A 23813-nucleotide genomic window follows, 5' to 3' on the forward strand; every position below is an offset into this window, starting at 1 on the left:
TGCATAAAAGAGGGAATGAATATCATGTTTTATCTAAATTCCTTGAATTGAATATCGCATGAGCGGAAAAGAAAAAAATTAATTTCAGATGCTCGAGAATTTTTTAGTTGTTGATATAATTCCTAATGAGTCGAAAAAATGTTAATTTATCACAGAATTAAATTTGAAAGTAAAAAAAATCTTGTCACTAATTTTCAGATTAAGAGAAGTTTCAAAATTATACGTAACAAGCATTATTTGTAAAGCTTGTTATTTTGTCTCTTTTTTTTAAAATTAAAAAACTTTTATAGAAATCTGACAGCAATATTTAATGTTCCTTCAAACATAAAAAGAGTCCTATATAAAATTTTGATAAAGTTGTGGCCCGCCATTTGACCGATGCTTTTAATTGCGGCCCCTGGCCTCATGTAAGTTGGAAACCCCTGTTATAGATGCAGCGAAGAAATATGGAAAGAAAAGGAGTTTATAACGTTCAGCATTGAACTAACCATCTTCTTACTTTGCCAGTTTTAGAAAAGACTTAAGAGAGAAATTTAGTACCGAATATTCGGGGAAGGGCAAACTCGATACAGTCAAATTAAAAATTAATTATTCGCCCTTGATAAAACTTTTTCAAAAAGCTGCCAATAACGTAACTACGGTAAACATTCATCTAAAATAAGTTAACCGCTAGTGTCACATTGTTATACTATAAAGCATCGAACACTTAACATCTCGTAATGAGTTGGGCTATTATATAGTACTTTAATCTGACTGTCTTTCGAGCACAAGTGGTACAAGAGGTGCAAATTAATTAGTAAATTGATTAGAGGTGCAAATTGATCAAAGGGAAATATTATTTCCCTTTGATCAATTTCTGTTCTGTTACAACAATTTTCACGAAACTTATCATAGTTCATGATTGACGAAGAGAATGTTTAGCACCTATATCATGAGTTTTACATTAGAAAACAATCGTTTATGGTAGGCTCAAACAATTTAACCTTTGTATAAAGAACCACCAAAGAATCGTTATATCTTAAATTTGTATTCCTGTTTAAACTTAAATGGCTCGCCAATCCCTTAATTTACATTCACAACTTTATTTTGCATTTAAATATACTTATTCCCTTTAAAAGACAGTTAAAAAATGCTTTTGAACGTTTCTTGAGTACTAAAAACATTCACAAATGTAGTTTAATTTCATATCGTAATGTTATGTTTTGTTAAAAGTAATTTCACTTATAAATCAATAGTATTCAATATTTTGATTCATATCAACGAATGTATAAATTTTACCCTGGTTTTCTAGTATATATGTATTTTTAAACAAGAGTATCTTGTTTTAATTACATTACAAATTTTATAAAAATCAAAATTAAGCTTTATTTTTTACACGAATTGATTGGAGAAAAAATATAATACAATCAAAGAAAAATGACACATTTTCAGCATCAAAGTGCAGAAAGTTCACTGTACACACCTAAAAGCACTCAGTGCACAAAAAGTCTATGTAGTCACACTTCTAAAAATAAATAGTTCTCTCTTCGAGAATTCTTAATGTGTTTCTGACGAAGAATTATTCTACCCTCATTCATAAAATCACGCCAAGATAGGAACTGTTCACGCGACTTACCAGAACATTTGGCTCAGCCAAACATTCAAGAGGTCGCACAATATTCACTAGATGTCATTTCCAAGCTTTTAATTCTTGTTCCGTCACCAGTTTTCAGCTTTCTGTTCTTTACTAGTTGCGGATGAGCAGTCTTCAAGTCATAAGCTTGCCCTATCAACGCCATGAAATCGATGAATATCTTTGTGAGATTCAGTGAGTAGCCTAATTCACTTGTTGAATAATCCCAAGGAAATACGTGGTGGTAGTTGTGCCATCCTTCTCCGTGGGCAAAGAAGGCCACTATAGGATTTTCGCTTGCCCATATGAACTTGTCGTAAGGCCGATCACCGAACATGTGGGCGGCACTGTTTACCAGCCATGTCACATTCAAACTAAAGCAGTATCTTGCCATGGAAGAAACGAAAAAGGAATTCCAGATAGTCTCGTTCCAGAGCCAAACTGGTATCATGGTTGGAAGATAAAAGCTGAACAAAAGCACCAAGGGAATATAAAATCTGAAAAATATAAGTTAAAGTTAATTTTCTAACTAGAAAGAAATTGAAAATCTAGATTTTAAGCATAATAGCTAGCAGAGTAACTGTGCTAGATTTTATTTTAAAGAAAGTATTAGTAACTTGTAATGTCTACCATGGTTTTAAAACACTACAAAAAATAGAATTAATGCTGCAAAAATTAACTTTGCAAACGTTGGAACTGCACACGTTAATCTTCTACAAAAGGCATGCGAGAAGCTATTGAGATCTTAAACGTCGTAAAGAAAAGAATTTAATGAGACCTAACTGAAAATTTTGTGCAAGTCTGACGAAAACTATGCTCTTTCAAATATGGCATGATCAATGGTATTCGCGTCGTTATTGCTTCATCATTGTTTCGTAGTTCTTGTTACGCGAGCTTGCTTAATTTAAAATACGAATTTGAAATAAGCACTTTTGACATTTTAATACATTACTTCACACCAAAATTTATGTTAACTTACTAGACGTAATTATGTAAAAACTTAAGATTATAAAAAAAGACATCCTTTGCACCACCACTGAGAGGAAGGCTTATTTCCAAAATGGTTAATGATTGTTGAATTAATGTAAACTGTGTGATTAAGGATAAACATTGTGTACATCCAATATCCAAAAAGCTTGTTTCTGTATTTAGTGCAAGTTTTTTCTGCTACATTTTTTAAAACTTTTCTAAAACTTTTTAAAACCCAAAGTAGAACCTATTCTATGCCATTCATTTAACGTGCTACGGTGCTTTTTCGATGGCTCCGTCGTAATCTGAAATTATGCTTTTTTCTAATAATATTTTTATGATTGCCGGGAGTTTTCAACTGCTACTCACGACTAGTTTAGTCTAAAGCCTAAAGTCTGTCTATGCTTACTCACAAAATGGCGCAAAACGTCAATATGGAGAAAAGACAGTTCTGTGAAAACTTAAAAGTTTGTAGTCTAATTTTTAAATAGTTAAAAACTGACTCCATTGCTTCATTACTTGGATTCATAAAAATTCGCAAAACTGAGAATAAGGCAGCGATTGATAATTTTCATCTAGGTAGAAAAATGTTGCCAAATTGGAGATTTTTAAAAACTTAAATTACTTTTAAAATATTTAAGTTGTTTGGCTGTTCTAATGCCCAGATAATTAACGGCAAGATTATATACATTTTAAAATCATTGCTTCAAGTGTAAGGCACTTAAACTATAGCTTTATTTTCCTTCGAAAAATAGCGTTAAAATTAGAAATCCTGGTACTTACTTCCTTTGGAAGCGGACAACTGGATCAGCCAAGATGTCATCCAAGAATACAGCTTTTCCCTTAGCCTTAACAGCTGGGTGCTTTCTGCACATAAGCCATCCCATGTGAGCGAAAAAGAAACCCCTTTTAATGTTGTGAGGATCTGCGTCAGTTTCTGTAAATTTATGGTGCACTCTGTGATCTCGGCACCACTCGTAGACGTCATTCTGAAAGTAAAAAGATTTAAACATTTAACGCTCTTGAGACGAGATTAGGCCCAACACAGAAGCAGATAGAGCACTTTGCGGTCACACTTCATTCGTACAATTGTCATTCCGGCCAAAATTTGTTATCGTGGATGTAGCAATCAAGATAATGAAATACATAATTCCTTTCAAAAACAAACGCCATTGCACTAAAGCAAGTTTTCAGAAATATTCGATTTTATCTCCTAGGTCCATCGACTTACGAGAATATTTGGCAAGACTTTCAGATCACACTAAAAAATTTCGGAAACATGATAATAAATTAAGCTCTGATGAATTGCGAAGCATTTATTTTCAAAAGTAGAACTGAATAGACTTGACGGAGATTCAGTTTCAGAGTGTAGCCGTAGCTACCTCTACAACTATTTAATTCCAATTAGCTAGTATGTTAACTCAATCTTTAGGTACCTTTTGATCGAAGACCTTGTTGGTAGCGTAGCCTCACGCGAAGTTTCAGAAATATTAAAAAAAAAAATACGCATATAGGAAACTCTTCGAAATATTAAAGTATCCGATACTGCAAGAAATGATTTAAAATATTTCTGAAGTACTGCGAAATATTTCCGAATATCACAGAAAGAGTTTTCGGAAATAATCAGAAAAGTTTTTGAAAGTTACATGCACCGTAGGTGACTCGTATTCAAAAAAGTTTTAGAAGTTTTTTCTTCTTTTTACAGTGCAGTATTTTTTTGCTTTTGTTGCAGAGAGTAAACACTTGACCGCAAGAAGTTAAAAAGGTTTCTTACACTTTAAAACATTTTTATAAAACTCACTTCTAGTTCGGTTCTATGGCAAAAAGATTCACGAACTATGCTCCAAGGAACATTAAAGGCTCCACAAAACAATAGTGCTTCGCAAAGTGGTAGGGCAAGTTTTAAAAAATTTCAGCAATGCATTTTAAAATTAAAAATGCAAATAAAATATTTCTTTAAGCTCTCAATCCAGACCAGAGATTGAAATTTGTCCATGTGGAACAATAACTGCATAAAAACAAAGACAGTATTATAAAGTTGTCAGTAGACTGTATATAAATGGTTTATGTCCGTTATTTGACAAAACAAATTCATGGTAAAAAAGACAAACACCGGCAACACTATCCAAAAGTTAACCCAAAACTTTGGCAGATCAAAATAACCTCGCACTGTTATTAAATTTATGTTTAATAAAACACAGTAAAATAGTCCCAAAATGCCAATTTAATAGAACTCTGCATCTGCAATATTATCCTTTAGTTTCTTTATCATGCATGCTTTTGAAATGGAAAATAAATTCAAAAATAAAAACTTGAACTGATAAATCCAATGTCTTGCAACGTGACAGAACGACCATGCATCGTTAATGCTTTTTTGCCGTTCAATTTACTAAATGGGCAGTTCTCAGGAAATTTAAATATGGGTCGCTGAAATTTAAACATGCATGAATTTCCTAAATTTTAGTAGTAAATGGAGCAAACTTTATTAAATAAATTTTATGTTTTTTTAGTCTAAATTGACAAGAATAAAACATTTTTAGAAGAGTAAATTTTTTAAACTTTAGTATTAGAGTTTGAGATTAACAATTTTATCTTACAAAAGGTGATTTATAAAAACCTTAAACTATACATCATAAAAGCCTTTGATTTAATTCCATTAATTAGTAGATTGTTAAGCAAATTTAATTTCGCGACTGCAAAGATGCAAAAGTTTTTTATTATTCAAAGAAAAATATTGCAATATATTAGATATTTTCTTTTTCTTACTGCTCTTGAGAAAATATTAGCAGATATAAAATTTTAAAATTGTTTTTAAATTACTAGCTTAATAACCTTTATCTGACCTTTTAGTAATGACCCATTACGTTGATGAAAAGTGATTGGCTTTATTTGTACCCTAAATTGATATCTGGAACCATTTACCCATTGAAGATTAACAGCCAAAAAGTATAATATAAACTGTAGTGTAAAATAAATCATAAAATAAATCCACATCTTTGTGTTCAGAAAATTTTATTCTGTTATTGTAATTCGTTACTGTATTTTGAAGAAAAAAAATTTAAAAACTTCAAAAATAACATTGAGTAATGACAAACACATAAACCACTTTCTGAAAACGTAATTGACAACACATGATCTCAATAGAGATCATATTTGAAGTTTTTGGATAATTTAGCACAGTCATGAAAGATAATTATTAAAGTGTAGAAATACACTCACACCTTAAAAAAAACTAAATGTCAAAAAAAGCTATCAGCATTTTACTAAGCATTAAGAGAGGCATGTGTGAGGATGAGAGAGGGAAATAAATTTGGTTCTTAATTAGCTCAAGCCAATAATGTCAAAAAATTTGAATGGATTGGAAATTTCTAAACTGATTAAATGTTAAAAAGTTAACATTGAATGTCACATATTGTATTAGAATTTATACACTGACATTTGGTTTTAAATTTAAAAACCAAAAACTAGAATTAAGAAAAAGTTTTCAAAGTCTTCTTACCTGAGCAGCGATCGAATTTAAGATGACTAAAAAAATTCTAAGAGGCAGTTTTGCTTTGTATGAACGATGAGACCAGAGCCTGTGCGCACCAGCTGTGATGCCTAAACCAGCAATATTGCCATAGATGTAAGCTGAAATATTAATCATTATCAATGCGAAGTACTGCGGAAGTACGGTAGCATTTGATGAATCACTATTGTTCTAAGCAAAATTAAAATGAATAGTGAAATTTCAAATAAAGATTTATTTGTAGTCCGTTAAAATGTGATCATAAGTTATTCAAGGTAATTTTTCCCCCACACACTGTGCATTTCCCTTAAAGAGTAAACAAGGCACAACTAATCCTAAGGATTTAATGAGATTTGAACTATTTACAATAGTTTACAACTTAATTTCTTTCTTACATTCATCGTAGGCTTATTGAAAAATCAGTCTCTTTCAAAACGTCGCCAGCATTTCGCAATGTTCTAAGCTAATTGCAGAAATCTTGTGTTCTCTAACAAGCCTAACATATTTAATTATTACCATCAGCCTATATCATTAGGCTAATTATGGAATAAGCAAATTATTGCTCAGACTAAATTTGCTTTTTTTTGGTAGCGAGTCTTGTTATGCCAGCGTCCAATGCTAATAACTAATAAGGAAATTAAGCTGCACGGAAGAATGAGATTGAAAAACGTGGAATGATACTGAACAATATCTTCAGATTTAAGATTCAAATGATTAGAGAAAAAAAAACTAGTAAGCACTAAGCAATCAGAAGCTCTCTCCCATTCTTCGAAAAGAAACTAATCTTTCCACACAGAATCCCCGTCTACCAACATGTAGCTGTACTAAAACTAAACATTGGTTAGGACTGGTCAGACCTTGTTAATTGCTTACTTGTTCAAGTAAACACCAATTCCTTCTCTTATAAACTTTCATTTCTACTCCAATAGTATCAAAGGTTTTAACCGTAATTTGATAGACTGCACAAATTAGTATCAAAATCCTTTCAGTACAAAACAGCTCCAAATTTAGAAATTAACTGCCAAATTTAGAAATTAACTGCCAAATTTAGAAAAGTCAGTAAATTCTATCAGGTTTCTGCAGTTTATGTTGTTTTATCCTTTTTAATAAGCCCATCTACTTCACTGTTTAGTGTAGTAAGTTTTTAAGGCACACTGCATATCATGCTTACAAATCAGTCTAGTTGAACAACGAATGGCATTTCGTAATTAGCCTGAAGGTAGCCAGGCTCGCGGCAATAAGATTACAGTAATAGGTTAAATAGAAAGTATGAGACTTTTCCAAATGACCCCAAGTATTGCAAAATTAAGGCGGTGATTTGCAAAAAGCAGCTTCTGTCAATTAACCCTAGACACAAATCTTAAATGTTACATTAAATTTCAAAGCAGTCAGGAATAAATACTTTCTCATAAAAGACCGAGTAAAAGTTGAGGACGATATCCGAAGAACTAGCCAAATCTTTTTGGTCCATAAAAATATTTTATGGAATTTGATTATGACTTAAATCGTGATTTTATAAAATTAGCATCATTTTTGTCAAGATATAGTTTTGGTGTTATTAAATTAACATATTTCACGTTTACCCTATAAAGGCTGTAGTAAACTTCTGGGAGCTGTATATATTTATACAATAGCACGTCAAAATATTAATTGCCAAAACTCTGTCGTGATTTTTCAATATTTGTATTTTGTAAGCAAATGCTTTCGTATACAGAAAGATTCCAGTACATTATTCTCACGATTTTAATTTTGCTCACAAGGAAATATATTTGGCGAGTATCACTTCACTTATTTTACAAGCATTACATCATTTTCTTAACACCCAACTTACCATAGAATTAAATGGATATTTATAATAACTAAAACTACTTACAAAAAATGCCCGTTTTTGAATCGGCAGTAGTGAGACCCAAATAGACTCCATACACAAAACTCAAATGTAGGTAAATAAAAAGCAGCACATTTGTATACACTATTTCGGTCTTGAATTTCGGTTCCGTCTTTTGCTCCGTTTCATTTTTGGGTGAAACACTTTCTTCTATTGATGCTGTATTATTTGGTGCCATCCTAAAATTGTACAGATTTTTATAACAATTTCATATTATTAAATTCAAAATATAAATTTTATTCCAAATAAATCTAATTTTAGCTAATTTCTATAGTTTAATTTTGATTATTAATTTTGACCGGTAATTTAGAAAAAATAACTGAAATTTTTCTAAATTTCGCTCTTTGCTTTTTCTGAAGCAATATCTACTCATGCTTACCCTTTATTTTTAGCACCTTAAAAACAAACTGTACTGGTTTGTTTGCAGGGTGTGAAAACAGCCTTCACCAACTCACCATTGGACACAGAATATTTTGAGCTGGCGAGCCTCTTAAAAGTTTCAAATGATACCAACCACACTTTTTCCAGACTTAGCATTTACATGCAAAATTAGAAAAATATCAGGAAGCAACTTCAGCAAACCTTCGCGGCTGCAGGACTAAATGGCTAGAATGATTTACTCCAAATTTTTAATCAGACTCCCACCCCTAAAATATTTTGATCCTGGCAAATACTATTTTAGAGCTGAAAGACCGAGTATACCAACATGAAAGGTTAAAAGAATGGAGTCATTTCTGATATTTTAATATTTTAATAACTATTGTGGCTCGTAACATAGAGCTAACTCATTCCAATGAGGTAAACCGGGTTCGAATCCCAGCGATGGCTGATCGATATAAATTTCACCCCCCGGTTTGCACTGACCACACTATTGACTTAAAATATCCTCAGTGGTAGACAGATGATGCGTTAGAGATTCTTTGCTATCAAGCTAACCGTGAGAGGTTTTAGAGGTTTTCCTCACCATGTAACGCAAATGCTGGCTAGTTCCAGCAAAAAGTCATCGAAGGCGAATCTAGAAGTTCCTTGTCTCCTGGATTGGGTTAACAATTTATAAGGCTACCAAGACTACCTAATTCTTATTTCAAATATTTTTTGTAAAAAATATGTTTAAAAATTATTACATGATTGAGGGTTTGGTCACAAAGATGCTCCTATTACATTTACATAGATGTTAGGATTTTTTTTTGAGAAGACAGTTGCAAGTCCGGTAGTAGAAAACCTTCAGCACGACAGAGGGCGTTGCAGATTACAACACCTGCAGGTGATTTTTCACTTAACTTCAAAGTAAAGAAACTGGGAATTTGAGACTCCTTTTTGAAAGATCTCTGAATTTATTTTTTTATAAGAAATTATAATCCTGAATTGAGAGAACATGGCAAAAAAAATAGTTTCTTCTATTACTTGATAGCAGGCTTAACTGAGTAGGGATATTTTAGTATCAGTATATAAAATTAAACTTACATTTATCTTCGCTATGTATTTGCAAATTTCCCTACAAGTATGTCTGATCAATCTGAATTTTTACAATATTACACTGACTGCGTTGAGTTCGCAGACAATTTTGGATTATGAAAATAGAACTGCAGATTCAATATAAATTCAGCCATCGGGGTGGCGTGTGAAAATTTGACTGGCTCATACCTCTAGAAATGAAATTTCATGCGCTGTTTTATGGATTGAATAACAATTACTAAATTTTTAAAAATTACATTTCCGACGAAGAAAATTCAAAAGTTGATAAATACAATTACAACCATCTTTGGGTGCCAATGAAAACCAGATGCTGCATTCACCTCAACGACTTAAATTAGATCAGATCCATCTTTTGTATTAAAGATATTTCGGAAGACTTGGCGATCGTTTGAATTGAAAAAGAGGCCATCACCGAAAAATAGTTTTACGAACTTAATCTCAATTGCCAAAACTTAGTTGTCCGTTAAGCTTTTTTCTATTACAACAAACAAAGCAATATTTATTATAAAAGCTTGTTTTAAAGAATATTGATAAAAGAAAAAAAATTAAGACATTTGATTCTCTGGAAAACAATAGCAAATAAGGTTATTTTATTTATATTTAAATAAATCAAAGTTGTCTGATTTTTCAAAACAAAATAAAACGTAGCTATCACTTGACACGGAAATTAAATTAGATTTGAAATAAAATTATATAACGTATTATTTACTGATTTTTACGCTTAAAAGTAAATTGGCAGTTTATGTCAAATGGCAAAAATTAGTCATTGTTGAGCTAAAAGTGCTTCATTTTAAAAGAAATATAAATTCGCCTAAAAACTCTTAGCGTAAGTAAGACAACTGTTACAAAAAAAAGCAACTAAATTTTACTTTAAAATGACTGGTGCGGATTATGCGTCGACACAATAGCATAACGAGTATGAAACAAATTTAAATTTTAATAGAAATCCAGGCTTTACAATTTTCACTCAAAGAACCATAGTCTGTTTTCATGCATTAAAAAAATATCCACTAATTGCTAGAATTAAAAGCGAATTCAGCTTATATCGTCTGAGCTTGAGATATTTCAAAGACAAGTGTAGTAATAATGCTAAAAATAACCCATTTTTTTAGAGGATAGTCTGAAAGCATTTAAATTGTTTTCACAATTGTTTAAAAGTTCAAAAGCCCGGAGGGAATTTTCCCACTTTTATGCTTCATAGAAGAACGAGGAACAAGTAATTATTCAATTGACAAGCAAGTGGCAGGGAGCAAGAATATTTTAATATTTTTTTAAAGGTTTCGAAGAAAAGAGAGGCAGTTGACACATTTTGCTCACAGTAACCCCGGGAAATAATCCAATCAACGAAAACAGCAGGAAGGCTTTTCTATCGTGGTAGCAGGGAATTCTATTTTAATAAAATCAGATATGTATATAGATAGAATAATTTTTATTTGTTGCAATGATAAAGAAACACTTAAAATTTTAGAATGTCATGACGTTAAGTAATTCGTAATGATGCAGACTGCAGACTATATAAATATCAGTATAAGTATTATTTATATCAGTATAAGTATTATTTGCTTCTGTTTGATGTAAATTTATACTCTAAGACTTTTTGGAACATTTTTAATCTTAGTATCTTAATTTTTTTTTAAATTTGTGATCAAGCTTAATCATTTTTGCTTAAATTACTTCTTAAAGTTTTAAGTTTATTCTATAGCTCTACTTAGTTAACACTTTAGTTAAGGTGTAGCAACTTTGCATGATATTATGGTTCAAACTTGAGCCGATTTTATGAAATTTTAAGCACAGCTTGTATGAAAAATAAAACTTCTACAACATGTTACAAATTGCGTGTTTCGTGCAAAATAAAACTTTGCATTTATGTTTAAAAAAAATTTAGTTTGTTCTCTAATCAAATTTAATATCTTCATCTAGTTATTTTGAACAAATAGTTAACACGAGATTATAAAAGCTGTAATTGGATAAAAGAGGAAAGTATGGATGTTTCGAGTTAACAAGTGACCAATAATCGTTAATTTTCGTAAAGGTGATAATTTTGAAGTAAATTTTTTTCTTTAGAGTCTTGTAATCCAAGACTATTCTTTAATTATTGAAAAAAAATTTGAAAATTCTTAGTAAATGAATTGTCAAAACTTATGGGCAATCTAAAATTAAATTATTATATCTGAATCTAAGAGAACACATTATTCGTTCCGTTGCTTGTTAAGCAACGGAACGATCTGATATTCAAGAGGTTAAATAAAAGAATTATCAAATTTTTCCAGTTTCGTAGTAATGGAGACTAGTTTGATAAACTTCTCCCCAGAACTAGAATTATTTCTCTTAACTTTGCGGAGTGATCTTAAAGTGACAAATTGAAACTTATGGTATAAACAAGTTTAACAATGATAAGTCTAACTTTGTACGTTATTTGAAATTTAGAAACAAACAGTGCTAAGACTAAACACTCAAAAAACTTAGTCTATCCACGCTGCTAAATTTAAATTCATACAATAAAAGAGCTTCACTGAATATCAAATGGGGCAGTTAAGAATAAACGCCAAAGTTACACTAGACTTTTCCATTTAATTACGAATTTATAACTGGATCCTTGAAAGTGACATCATCGTAGGTCAATGGTATTTGTAGTTTCAGAAGCCAATCAGGTATGACACGCTCTTGACGTCCTTTACATCTTATTTAAATCACATGGTTTGGTATAATCACTTCAGTTCTTCTCTAGTTGCAAGAACGAAACTGCCAATTTTTGCCCTTTTCCAAGGGAAAAAAATATGCTGGTCTACAATTAAAAGCTTGAGGTGTAGAATTAAGGTTTTTTTCTTGCTTTTTAAATAATAATCAACATTTAAACTTCTATATTAGATCCTTTATATGTACGCTTAGATCACTGAGTAAATATCCTTTAAACTAGGAATCAAATACCCACAGTAAATATCTTCCGCCAAAATCAGAAGTTCAAATTTGAGCATCAATATGAAGAAAGAATATTTAGATTATGTTTAGATAATACCACTAAAAATATTTCAATCTGTGCATAAAAACTTACATCGAAGTAAAAATTAGATTTCTCTACATTTTTAATTAGTGGATTGTACTAAAAGCAGAAGACAGTATAAATGAGAGATAGCTATTTCTAATTAAACGCATGCTTAGATGAAATTGCTGAGCTCAGCAGTTCTCGGGCAAAATATTTTGAGTTAGAAGTTCTATTTTCAGTCCAACGTTCTGAAAGCAGATACTATCAAAATATGAAAAGCTAAATATAATTGAATAATCTAAATCTGTGTTCTTCCTCAACAGGCTTAACGTAAATGGTGAAACTAAATAGTGATAATATTTTATTCAAGAATGAAAAGTACGAAATGCTTTAAATAACTCAATATTTGCTTTCGAATAGATTCAGGTAACAAGTTTATAACAAACAAATAGCAGAATTTCAATAAAATGTTTTAGTTTTTACAATCAGCACTTCTTTCTAAGACTGGATATTAAGAATAAGCACTTTTACAATTAGATACGCTTCACCGAAGGAAGCTTTTATAAGATGTTCAAATTAGTTGTATTTCTTTTTGAACATAGAAATGTTCTTTTCTAATCTAGCTCTGAGGAAATGTGGATAAGCCTCAAACTGTCAGTCAAACTCTATTCATGAAGATGTTATTTTGAACTTGACGAGATGCACTCACCTCTTGACCAAAAGATTAAAATTGGAAATTATGTCAGTGCTGGGAAACATTTGAACGTTTCATTTGACTTTGAAATTAAATTTTTTTTTTTAAACGAGTAATTGCCTTAGCATATAAATTGGAATACTGGTAAGCCATTTTGAAAAGAGGTTCTTCCTACTGTAACAGTTAAAGAAATCAATGTTTATTTTGACTTGAATGGTGCAGGAACTAAATGTAGCGATACTATAACTTTAAGGTAATATCTTTACAACATGCTATAAACTACGCCTGATGTGAAACCAAGGGGAATAAAATTGCGACGATGTTTCGTAGTCACGAACCTTTTGTCTGGTTTATTGGCACACGGTCCAAAAAGATTACGCAAACTCACGTCAGCGCTGTGCCGGATGCGGAATTTGTATAGACTGTGATTCGAACCAGCTTCGCCTCGTTGGAAGGCGTATGCTCCATCCCCGGAGCCATCGAGGCTTAGCTTTACATGTTTAGAAGAAACCTATGATGCCTCGGACCTACATTTTTCAAGACCGTAGGAATTGAAAGTAAAACCTTCGACAGCCAATATCAGTTGAAACTTTATATAATGAAATTTACGTGCAACAATTACAACAATTTACGCGAAACACACGGTTAACACTGAATGGCTCAAAATTAAAAACTAGAAGTAGCTATACTCCGCCAACTATACTTTTATAAATTAGCATGGTGGTAAAAATAAGGATACAACACATGAAAAAGTTGAGATCCATAGTCGGGGGACCCATATGAATCTGAAGATTGAAAAGAAGTGAAGACTTACCATTTCACCTTAGATTATGTTTTATTTAGTTTTAATGGTCCTTAGTTTGACGAGACTATGTTTCGGTCATTAAAAGCTGTATTTAATTTAAATTTGAATGCAATTAAAATTGAAATATTATGGCCTCAAAGCAATTAAATTGCAGCATTATAAGCTATATTATAGAGTTATAAAAATAAAATAAAAACGTATAATCGTCGTTAAGTAGCCGACCCAATTTTATGGGTTTACGACTACTAATGTTAAACTCCACAGCCTTGTAATTTTGAGGAAAATCCAGAAGGCAAAGGAACTCCTGGATCGAGTATTGGGAGAAATTTGCCTTCGTGGAGGACTTTTTGATGGAGCTAAGCAGCATTTCCGTTGCATGGAGAGGAAGACCACGAGAACCACCCACGGTAAGTCTGACGGCAAGGGGACTAACCTATGATCCGGCTACCACTGAAAATATTTCACGTCAGCACTGTGCCGGATGCGGAATTTGTATAGACTGTGATTCGAACCAGCTTTGCCTCGTTGGAAGGCGTATGCTCCATCCCCGGAGCCATCGAGGCTTAGCTTTATATGTTTGGAAGAAACCGTAGACTTAAGACCGTAAACTTAAGACCGTAGGAATTGAAAGTTAAACCTTCGACAGCCAATATCAGTTGAAACTTTATATAATGAAATTTACGTGCACGGGTTTAATGTTGCAAATTTTGAAACCTTTGTAGTGAAATTGTGAATTGGTCCAAGAAAAATATTTAAAATTTAAGCATTGCAAACTTATATAATTTATCGAAAACCAAACTATTAAAAATAAAAAGTTTTAATATCCATTTGTTACTATTACTAAGGACTCCAACATCCAAAGCAGGAAGTTCCGACAAACGCATTACAATCTTATTAACTGATACAAAATTTACCAAAGGTAAATTGAACTATATTCTCGTACACTTAACAAGAGTTCTTTAACAAGGTATGTTTATCCAATAGAATATCAAAACTATATATTTTTTTCTTGCTTTAATACTTTATTCTAAGAATTATTTGCAAGCGAAAATGCTTATAGATTTATGAAATCATTGGCTTCTACAAATTGAGAATTATTGGCACTTTAGTAATTAAAATTTTTACGGTGTTATATGTCAAATAAGCAGTTAAAAATTTGATAAACTTTGTTTTCTCGCCAAAAGTTTCTTATAGAAAGCTTTGCAAATCTGAAAAAAATACTTTATAGAGCTGGATCAGTTCAAGCAACTTTGAGTGTCTTGAGACGTTTGAGTGTAATTTCACTAAGATAAAAAATCTGAACAAGTATATTCAAAATTGTAGAAAAGAAACTTATTTAAAGGAACTAACCGCTACCAAATTAAAAAAAAAAATTTATTTCATGAAAAAGTTAAACTTTGCACTTGTAAAAATTTTATATGTTCTGAAATATTTAAAATTTAATTCAGGTTTCTTTATGCAATTGAAGGATCCTTAACGTAAGCTAGTTTTGCCAGAATAGAAATTTGTGCTCTCTTCCCCACCCCAAAAAATTTTACGAGCTTAAATTTCTTTAGTATTTTAAATACCAAAATATAAAACTGCTTCAAAAACAAAGTCAAGGGATGATAGCTTTATACGTCGATTATTGAAAATAAGTTTGAAGACATGTTAAGGGTTGAAAATTCATGCTTTTAATTTAAAAAACCGAAAATATTAAAGATGTAAATTTTCGACAAAAAATGTTCATGCTTTTCTTTTAGTATTTTCCTTCCTTTGCTGTTAGTGTTTGCAAAAGGCAAAATACATCGAAAATTAAAATGAATTTTCTTTTGTTCAAAAGATTTATTACCAGGCGACAATTCAGTTTAAAGTAAAATAATTTGGGTCACAAAATACTTAAATGATTTAACTTTGAAACCATATTTTCTAAATGATAATAAAGAGTGAAAAGATTTTTTTCACTTCTAGAATAAATCTCTTAAGTTTTAATACTACTTTAAGTCTGTTATGGAAACATTAGAATCGAAGTATCTCACGTCGTAATTGAGGTAAAGCAAGCGCTTGTTTCACTGTTTGAAAAACTATATTAAGAAAAAAACTTCGGGCAGAAAACACAGAAATAAAAATTCTCGGAAAAATATTGTCTAAAATATAAAAAACTCAAGTTTGCATATTATAAATATTTCCTAAAATAATTTTCAAATATGGCAAATGTATATAAGTTTTCGTGACTTTACACAAGTATACATTTGTTTTTTGTATAAGATATTTTTCAGTTTTACTTTGTTCCTCTTAACAAAATTTTCTTATTTCGCTAAAAATTTTAAACATTGTAATGGCTATAACAATAGCTATATTGTTTTTCTGAAATAAACTTTCCTTGTCATTTAAGAGACGAAAACTCATTTTGTTCAGAAATGAGGTCAAAGTTTATTTTTTCAATAGATTAAGTTAACCGAAAACTTGTGTATAGTCTTATGCATCTGTAAAAAAAAATTTAAAAAATTTTCTGTTTACAATTGCGACAAGGATAAAGTTTGCTTTTTTAATTACATATTTTATACATTTATGTAATATTTGTCAATTGAAATACATATAGTCCTTTTTCAAAATTAAGCTAAACGAACAAATTTAATAAAAATTTAAACAGTTTAAATAAATAATAAACTTTGGAATTCACTTTATTTAGGTCCCGTGCTGTTTTAAAAGATACTTTACTTGGATGTAAAATAGTATGTTTCCTGCAATGGCAATTATTTAAACCCGTGAACAGCATTTATTAATTCCAGAAAAGACCTTTTCATTTGAAACTTCAAACATATCTCAGCTGTTTCAGTGTAAATTGAATTAAATCAAGTGCTAAGTACTGTTTGCTTAACCCATTTGATTGAAAGACTAATCCTAGATCGTGAGTCTTTCTTTAGAAGATTATAGACACAATGTCTGCGATTATAATGAGAGTGCTCAAGTGACATTCTTACCAGAAAAGAGGTTTAAAGTCCTTGCGACTGATTTTTAAATTATACTTATCTTTCAGCTTAATATACACGCGTTCTTATAAAAACTAATGCATAATGCAGATGTGCTATCAAAAGTGTTCCGAAAATCTATAGCAATACAGCCATCAAATTCTATAGATACTTTCAACAGTAGATTGAAACAAAATTTGGAGTAAAATATTACAAAAGCCGGATGCGGCAGAACTGCGGCAAATATACGGCATTACGTATGTTAGTAACGAAATCACATTGTTAGAACTGAGTGGCTTGACAAAATTAAAAATAAATTAAAAGAAGCTAGCAGGCTCAACAACACAATATTTTCATGATATTTGCTTAAAAATTCAGTAGCTTTAAACCTAGCTTTCATTGCATATTTTTGTTACATTTTTTACATATATAATCATGTATAATCATAAAAATGACAATACAGATTTGTAAGGTTTAGCTATATCGATAATATGCAAACTTAAATTTAATTAAATCTGATAAAATTTGAAGCTACAGAATTTCAAGTTTTCAAAAGTCTGAAATGCTCTAAAAGGAAATGTTAATAAGCATGAACTCATACAATTTTAGATAATTTCTCACTGTTTTAATTTTAGTTCAAAATTTAATTTTCAATTACGTATTTGATAAATTCAATTTAAATATTTAATAAAGTTGGAGACTAAAACTGCTGTAGAATAAGTTGCTATTGGCCAAATAAAAAAGACATTTTGTACTCCCAGCAACAAAATCTAGTAAGCTCGACAAAATTAAATCAAAAATAAAAATAGAAAGGTGGTAATGAAAATTTTAGTTGCTCGAGGTTAAGAAGGCAGTTTTTATCAAAACTACACCAGGCATTCTTACATAAACATTTTAAAACCAAAGTTTTACTCAAACTACGGAATTCTGCGGATATTTCAAGAATACATTTTACAAGAAAAATTCAATTTTAAACCTTCAACACTTTAATTCAGTAAAATCAAATTTGTTCAGCTAACATTTTCTTCAGAGTTAAAACCTCAGGCAGCAATGTTAACTTTTCTTAGTAGAATTTGAAATCTAATGAAATTTAGTGAATGGTTTAGCTATGACTGCATATTTATATTTAAAAAACACCATTATTTTAGACTGAAACATTTCAAAAATATAAACTAAAATAAGCAAGTTTTATCTGCGTGCTTCAAAAATATGTTCTTGTTTGAAGTTTTATTTCTAATTTCTAAGTGCAAAAGTGATTAGAAATTACTATACTTAGTCACTACTTTAAAATTTTTCAGAGTTTCCCTTTTTTCTTCTTTAGAGGTCAAGATTTAGTAAGATATGAGCTTTTAATCATTTTTTAAAATAGATTAAGCTAATTAAAAGGGGATCAAATCTTCCATTTTACAAAACAGATTTCTTACTTAAATAGTAACACAAAAGAATGTTGAATCAAAATGTTTTCAAAGAAACTCCAATTATTAATTCTCATAAAATGTCTTGTTAAAATGCTATTCAAACCTTAATTTTCATACTATAAAAGTAGACTATTCATACCTTAAAAGGAGGTCAAACAACTATATCAATATAATAGAGAACAAATGCAGAAATAGATTTCAAAAATGCATATTTTTAACACATCTGCAAAATATACTGCAATATTTATAAATCAAGAAAAGCTTTGAGAGAAATTATTTCAATATAGAAATATATCTTCCAAGTTTATCCGTATAACTAAATAAAATTCTATTAGAAAGTAAATGCTTTAAAAAAATTTCCACCAAGTATATTTAAAACAATATTCAATACTCATTTACTATTGTTTGAATTCAATAACACACTTTAAGAGTAATTTAATACATAATTTAAAAAAGACATATTTATGCTACAAATAAGAAGCTTTTACGAGACTTGTGAAAATTATTAAATTCCAGTTATCAATGTTTTCATAAAAGTCAAATTCTTAAAAAAAAAAACTTACAAGTTTACATTTTTCAAAGAACTTAATATTTTATAAAATCTCAATTAAATTACTTTTAATAAATTTTATTTTATAAGAAAAACTATTTGAGTAAAATAATTTAAGTTACTTCTGTAATAATGAACTTGTGCAGCGAAATTTATTTCATGAAATTTTAAGATCAGGAGAACTATTTATAAAATGAAGAACTAGTAGTTCTCGTTGACCAGTTAAAATTTTAAATACATTAATTCCCAAATTTAGCAACAACAAAAAAATAAATTGCTCCGAAATAGTAGTATTTACATATGTTAAAAATGTAATTTCTTTCTTCAAAAAAAATATTTAAGTAAAAAGTGCTCGTTTAATATATAAGAGAAAGGAACCTCTTAAAAAATAACTGGTGCTTATAATAAAGACATTTTCTTTAAAAAAAAATTTTAAAAAAAAAAAGAGCAGAAAAAAAAATTTAAATAAAAATTATAATTACAAGATAAAATTGCTTACTTTACATTTGGAACAAAGTTCTAGTAATGGAATAGTTAATCATTTTTAAAACTCGTGTAACAATAGTATTAGTACAGTATTAGTTACAATTTTAGAAGCATACAATTTAACTAAGTGGAGAAAAAAAAAATTGATACTCACTTTTATATGGAAAAAAGAGAAAAACTTTATAAGTCTCTTAAAACCATTAATAATATCGTCGAAATCCAAACTATGAATGTAGGGGTACTTAAAAATATGGTGCACGCACAATTTACAAATTATTTTGCGTTAAATTAAAACCTGCGAGCACGAGCCGGCCAGCGTCTCAAAATGATTCTCACCTTGCTTACATGCAACCTCCTTTTTTACGCTGAAGACCGAAATCCCCGCTTCTCTCTTTGATTCGCTGACTCAAGTTATTACGTCATTCCGTGAATTAAAATTTATCGGTCACGTAAAATATTGGTATCACTTCATTTCAAATTTTCCCTTTTTCTAGAATCGTTTGGATAAACTCTTTGTTTTAGGTGAAGATGGAATCGTTTGCAATTCATTTTTATTCTAAACTAGTCTTTATTTCTTTGAAGGGAACTTCTGTTCCGGTTTTAATAATCTCTTCGCATTTGGAGCTGTTTTTTTTTAATTAATATTTTAGCTGTGGAAAAAAGATAAAATTTTAAAATATTAAAAATGCATTTATTTTATGGAACATTGGTTTATTAACAGCACAGTTTTCAAACATTTTCAGTTTTATCAGTGACATATTAAATAGTTCACGAAAGTTCATATATATTAAATAGTTCAGACATATTAAATAGTTCATAAGTACTCCAAAACAGGTACGCCAGTTTCTAAATAAATCAATACCGATATTTAAATAAATAGTTAAGGAAAAGCTGAGACATTTTTCAAAAATTTATGGTTTTTGGCCTAATAATCAGGACTGGGGATAGAGTGCTAGCCTCTGAATGAGGTGAGGCAGGTTCGAGTCTCAACGGTAGCTGGTCGATACGAATTCTGCTCCGGGCTCGCACCAACCACAGTGCTGGAGCTTAATATCGTCAGTGGCAGACTGATCATGGGCTAGAGTCTCCTGGCTTTCGGGCTAAGAGATTTTTGTGTTTTTTTGCTCAGTGTAATGCATATGCGGGTTATTTCTATCAAAAACTTCTCCGCTAAAGCTAGTTTGTCCGAATGCTTGATCTAGGAATTCCCTTGTCTTCTGGGTTGAATTCAAAACTACAAGGCTACGGAGTTGAACATTGACAGTCATAAACTCAGAATAGGGTTGAATGTTCAACACCGATTATAAAATGAAAGAAAATAATAAATAGGTATACGTGAAGTTTGCCCCCTTCCCAATCGTAAGCTTCAACTGCCATCTTCAATTCACAGTGGAGGAGAGGAGTCTAATATATTGCCTTATGTGAAAGAAAAGACAAAATTTAAATTTAAATTTTCTTCTGTGGAATGCATTTAATTATTAACTATAGAATCCAATTTTTTATCATAGACTTTTTACTTGTAAGGATATTATAAATCTTAACTTGACGCCTTTGATAAGTTATTAAGTGTCCGTGTTACAAAATGCCACGTGATCTTTCGAGTTGTTGTCGGAAGTGACGATGCTGAGCCAAACACAAACGTTCTTATGTAAATGTATTGAAATCAAGATGCTACAAACCAAGCCTAAAGTAAAAATAAAAACAACAAAATTAAAGAAAAGAGAGATTACTAGATAACTCCAGGGCTGTGAAACCTGTGTTTATGTGATTAGGTAAATTCCCTTAAATTCTTTAACATCCCATGGAATTCTTTGCGATATGAAATTGCATCATATAGTAACTTTTGTTATTTTAAATGTGACGCTAAGCCAGATCCATAGTTTTAAAACTGGATGCGGGACGTAGATTTCGTGTTCTCACTATCACTGTTAAGAGCCTTTTACAAACCTTACATTATTACAGTCCATTACTTGCAGATTGTAGAATTAAGAAAGCTCTAAAATTATGAAACCATTTATGGAAAAACTTGCATCTTTAATTTATTATGAACTTGGAAATTCCAGATAGCGATATTCCATTTTAATCGGAAAATCTAATATTGGAAAGTTATAACAAGAATTAGTATAAATAAAAAATTTTTATTTGTTACTATTTAGATTAACCAATATACACCGAAGAGCCAGTACATTATGACCACCCTCCATCTATAACAATGGGCTCGCCCAGGTTTTCATGGTTTCTCGCCCAGGAACAATGTTTTCATGGGACACATTAGGACTCATAATCCTCATAGAACAATCCCTGACGTCTGTAAGCTACTTGAACATAATTGCAAACCAGGTTCACCCATTCATGGCAACAGTTTTTCCTGCGAGGGATTGTGTTTACCAACAGGATAATGCACCATGTCATAAGGGTCGAATCGTCATGGATAGATTCGAGGAACATTCCAGTGACTTTCAAGTCATGTCTTGGCCCCCAAATTCACCTGACCTTAATCCAATAGAGCATTTGTGGTCCTACTTGGAAAACCAAATTCGTGCTGCCACGCTACCACCTCGAAATGTGAGGGAATTGCAGGTTCGTGAGCGCTTGGTACCAGATACCTCAGACTACCTATCAGCACCTTGTGGAATCAATGCCACGTTGGGTGCTAGCAGTTTTGAGGGATAAAGGTGGTCCTACATGTCATTAGCAGGGTGGTCATAATGTAATGGCTCTTCGGTGTAAATTAATTTTACTCTAAAAGTACTCATAAATGAAGGTTTTTTTCAGTATTTGACTCAGAAGCTCACTTGCCTTCTGATTCGTGTTTAAAGCTACGACGATACGGAAGTAAATGCTTATTGCCTCAAAACTGCTGCGTGGTTTAAGCAGTTCTTTAACATTAATTAGACAATATAAAAATGCCTAAACTTTACTCAGATTCAGTACACAAATATGCAGAGATCGAAGCTTCAAAATTTATATTGTGATTGCTTCTAAAGCAATTCTATTTTTTGTTTGGCACTGGACGTTGTGGACGTCCAATTTTTGAGGAGAATAAAATTAAAATGAACAATTACAATAGCTATTAAAATGTCATATTTGAAAAATAATTAAAAAAGAAAAATTCTATTTAGCTAAATGTCTAAAAATTGCTATTTTTTCTGATTTCTTTGCTTGCTTTTAATTTAGCTAAATTTTAAGTCATGATAATTCATGAAAATTTTATTTTATTTGTAAATACATATACGTGGAACTTATATTGATGCAACTAATTTAAGTTGATTAATTTAATTAAGATTTAAATAAGGATAAATTTCAGAAATTGTCATACATTTGAAATATGTGAAATTCTTATCAGGAAAAATGAACACTGATCACACTTTCCTTATAGTCAAAAGTAACCCATAAATATTTAAGATGTGACTGCTCACACAATATTAAAACCGTGAATGGTTCTTTTTCCCATTCCATGCCTGTCGTGACTTTAATAACACAAATGCGATTGCTATAAAATCTTAACCCTCAAAGTGTTTGTTCAAGAGTTCTTTAACTTAGGATGACACTGAAACTTGCTAAATCAAATACAGGAAAAAAGGCCTATTTTGCTACGAAACGCTAACACGGAACTATCCGTTCCACGCTCGACAAATATTATTTCGCTGGGTGTGATATTCCGCAGTTTACATGTAAAATGAAAAAAGAAAAACCAAAAAGGAAATGAAATTCTGAAAACTCATTACTAGTTTTATTTTCTTAGTTATTAAATTTTAATACACTTATGGTAAATATTAAATTTGAAGGCTTATTACCATAATTGACCTTGAATTCTGAAAATTATGTTTTGTTTTATGTGTAAATTCATTTTTGTCGCGGTTTACCTCTTTCGTTTTAGTTAAAGCAAGGTCCCGCAGTGGACTAATCGTTGAGACACGGTTCCCAGCAGATCACCGAAGTCAAGCATCATTGGCTGCTGTCAGTGTGCGGGTGGGTGACCACTTGGATCAGTCTGCGTAGGGACCGAGGGTGTGTGGTATTGGTCCTCGTTAAACTGTTCTACCGTAAAGTGCTCGACTTCGCGTGCAGATCGTCGGGCTACCGAAGCGGGGGTGCCATCCCCTCTGCAGAGGATCAAAATTGTGATGGCATGTCTTCGGATCATTCTCAGGGATGTTTCCCACACCGTCGCCAATAGCCCATTGTGCAGCTCTAGTGCGACGTAAATTAACAACAACAACAACAACTTAGTTAAAGCAAGCTTGCAACATCGCGAAAATGGTTAAAACTTTAATATCACTTTAATATTATTGATTTTTAATGCACTGCTGGACACTTGACAATTGTGGTTAGTTTTAATTTGATCAGAGTGGCCAATTTTTTTTATTACGACAATTGCTTACAATAACTCATTCTAATAATTAATATCGTATGCAAGATGCACCGAAGTCATCCCTTTTGAATGCACTATTAAAATCCTTGTTAAGCCTA

At 31.1% G+C, this 23813-nt stretch overlaps 1 protein-coding gene across 2 annotated transcripts in view; it reads right to left on the reverse strand.

Annotated features, from left to right (window-relative positions):
- Window positions 1-1340: 1340 nt before the first annotated feature.
- Window positions 1341-23813, reverse strand: part of LOC107448617 (acyl-CoA Delta-9 desaturase) — a 61999-nt gene continuing 39526 nt past the window's right edge. The window contains exons 1-5 of one of the 2 annotated variants that reach the window (XM_016063889.4): window positions 19495-19787; window positions 7963-8156; window positions 6081-6211; window positions 3365-3570; window positions 1341-2109 (exon numbers count right to left, since the gene is read on the reverse strand). In XM_016063889.4, coding sequence (XP_015919375.1) covers window positions 1641-2109; window positions 3365-3570; window positions 6081-6211; window positions 7963-8155 — 999 coding nt within the window. In that variant the 5' untranslated portion in view covers window position 8156; window positions 19495-19787 and the 3' untranslated portion in view covers window positions 1341-1640. Of the gene's footprint in view, window positions 2110-3364; window positions 3571-6080; window positions 6212-7962; window positions 8157-19494; window positions 19788-23813 lie in introns of those variants that run through there. The other variant, XM_071178882.2, reaches the window with a different exon arrangement.

Source organism: Parasteatoda tepidariorum, chromosome 6 (genome assembly GCF_982258835.1).
Source record: "Parasteatoda tepidariorum strain Cologne lab strain chromosome 6, Ptep-v5.0, whole genome shotgun sequence".
Lineage (NCBI taxonomy): Eukaryota > Metazoa > Arthropoda > Arachnida > Araneae > Theridiidae > Parasteatoda > Parasteatoda tepidariorum.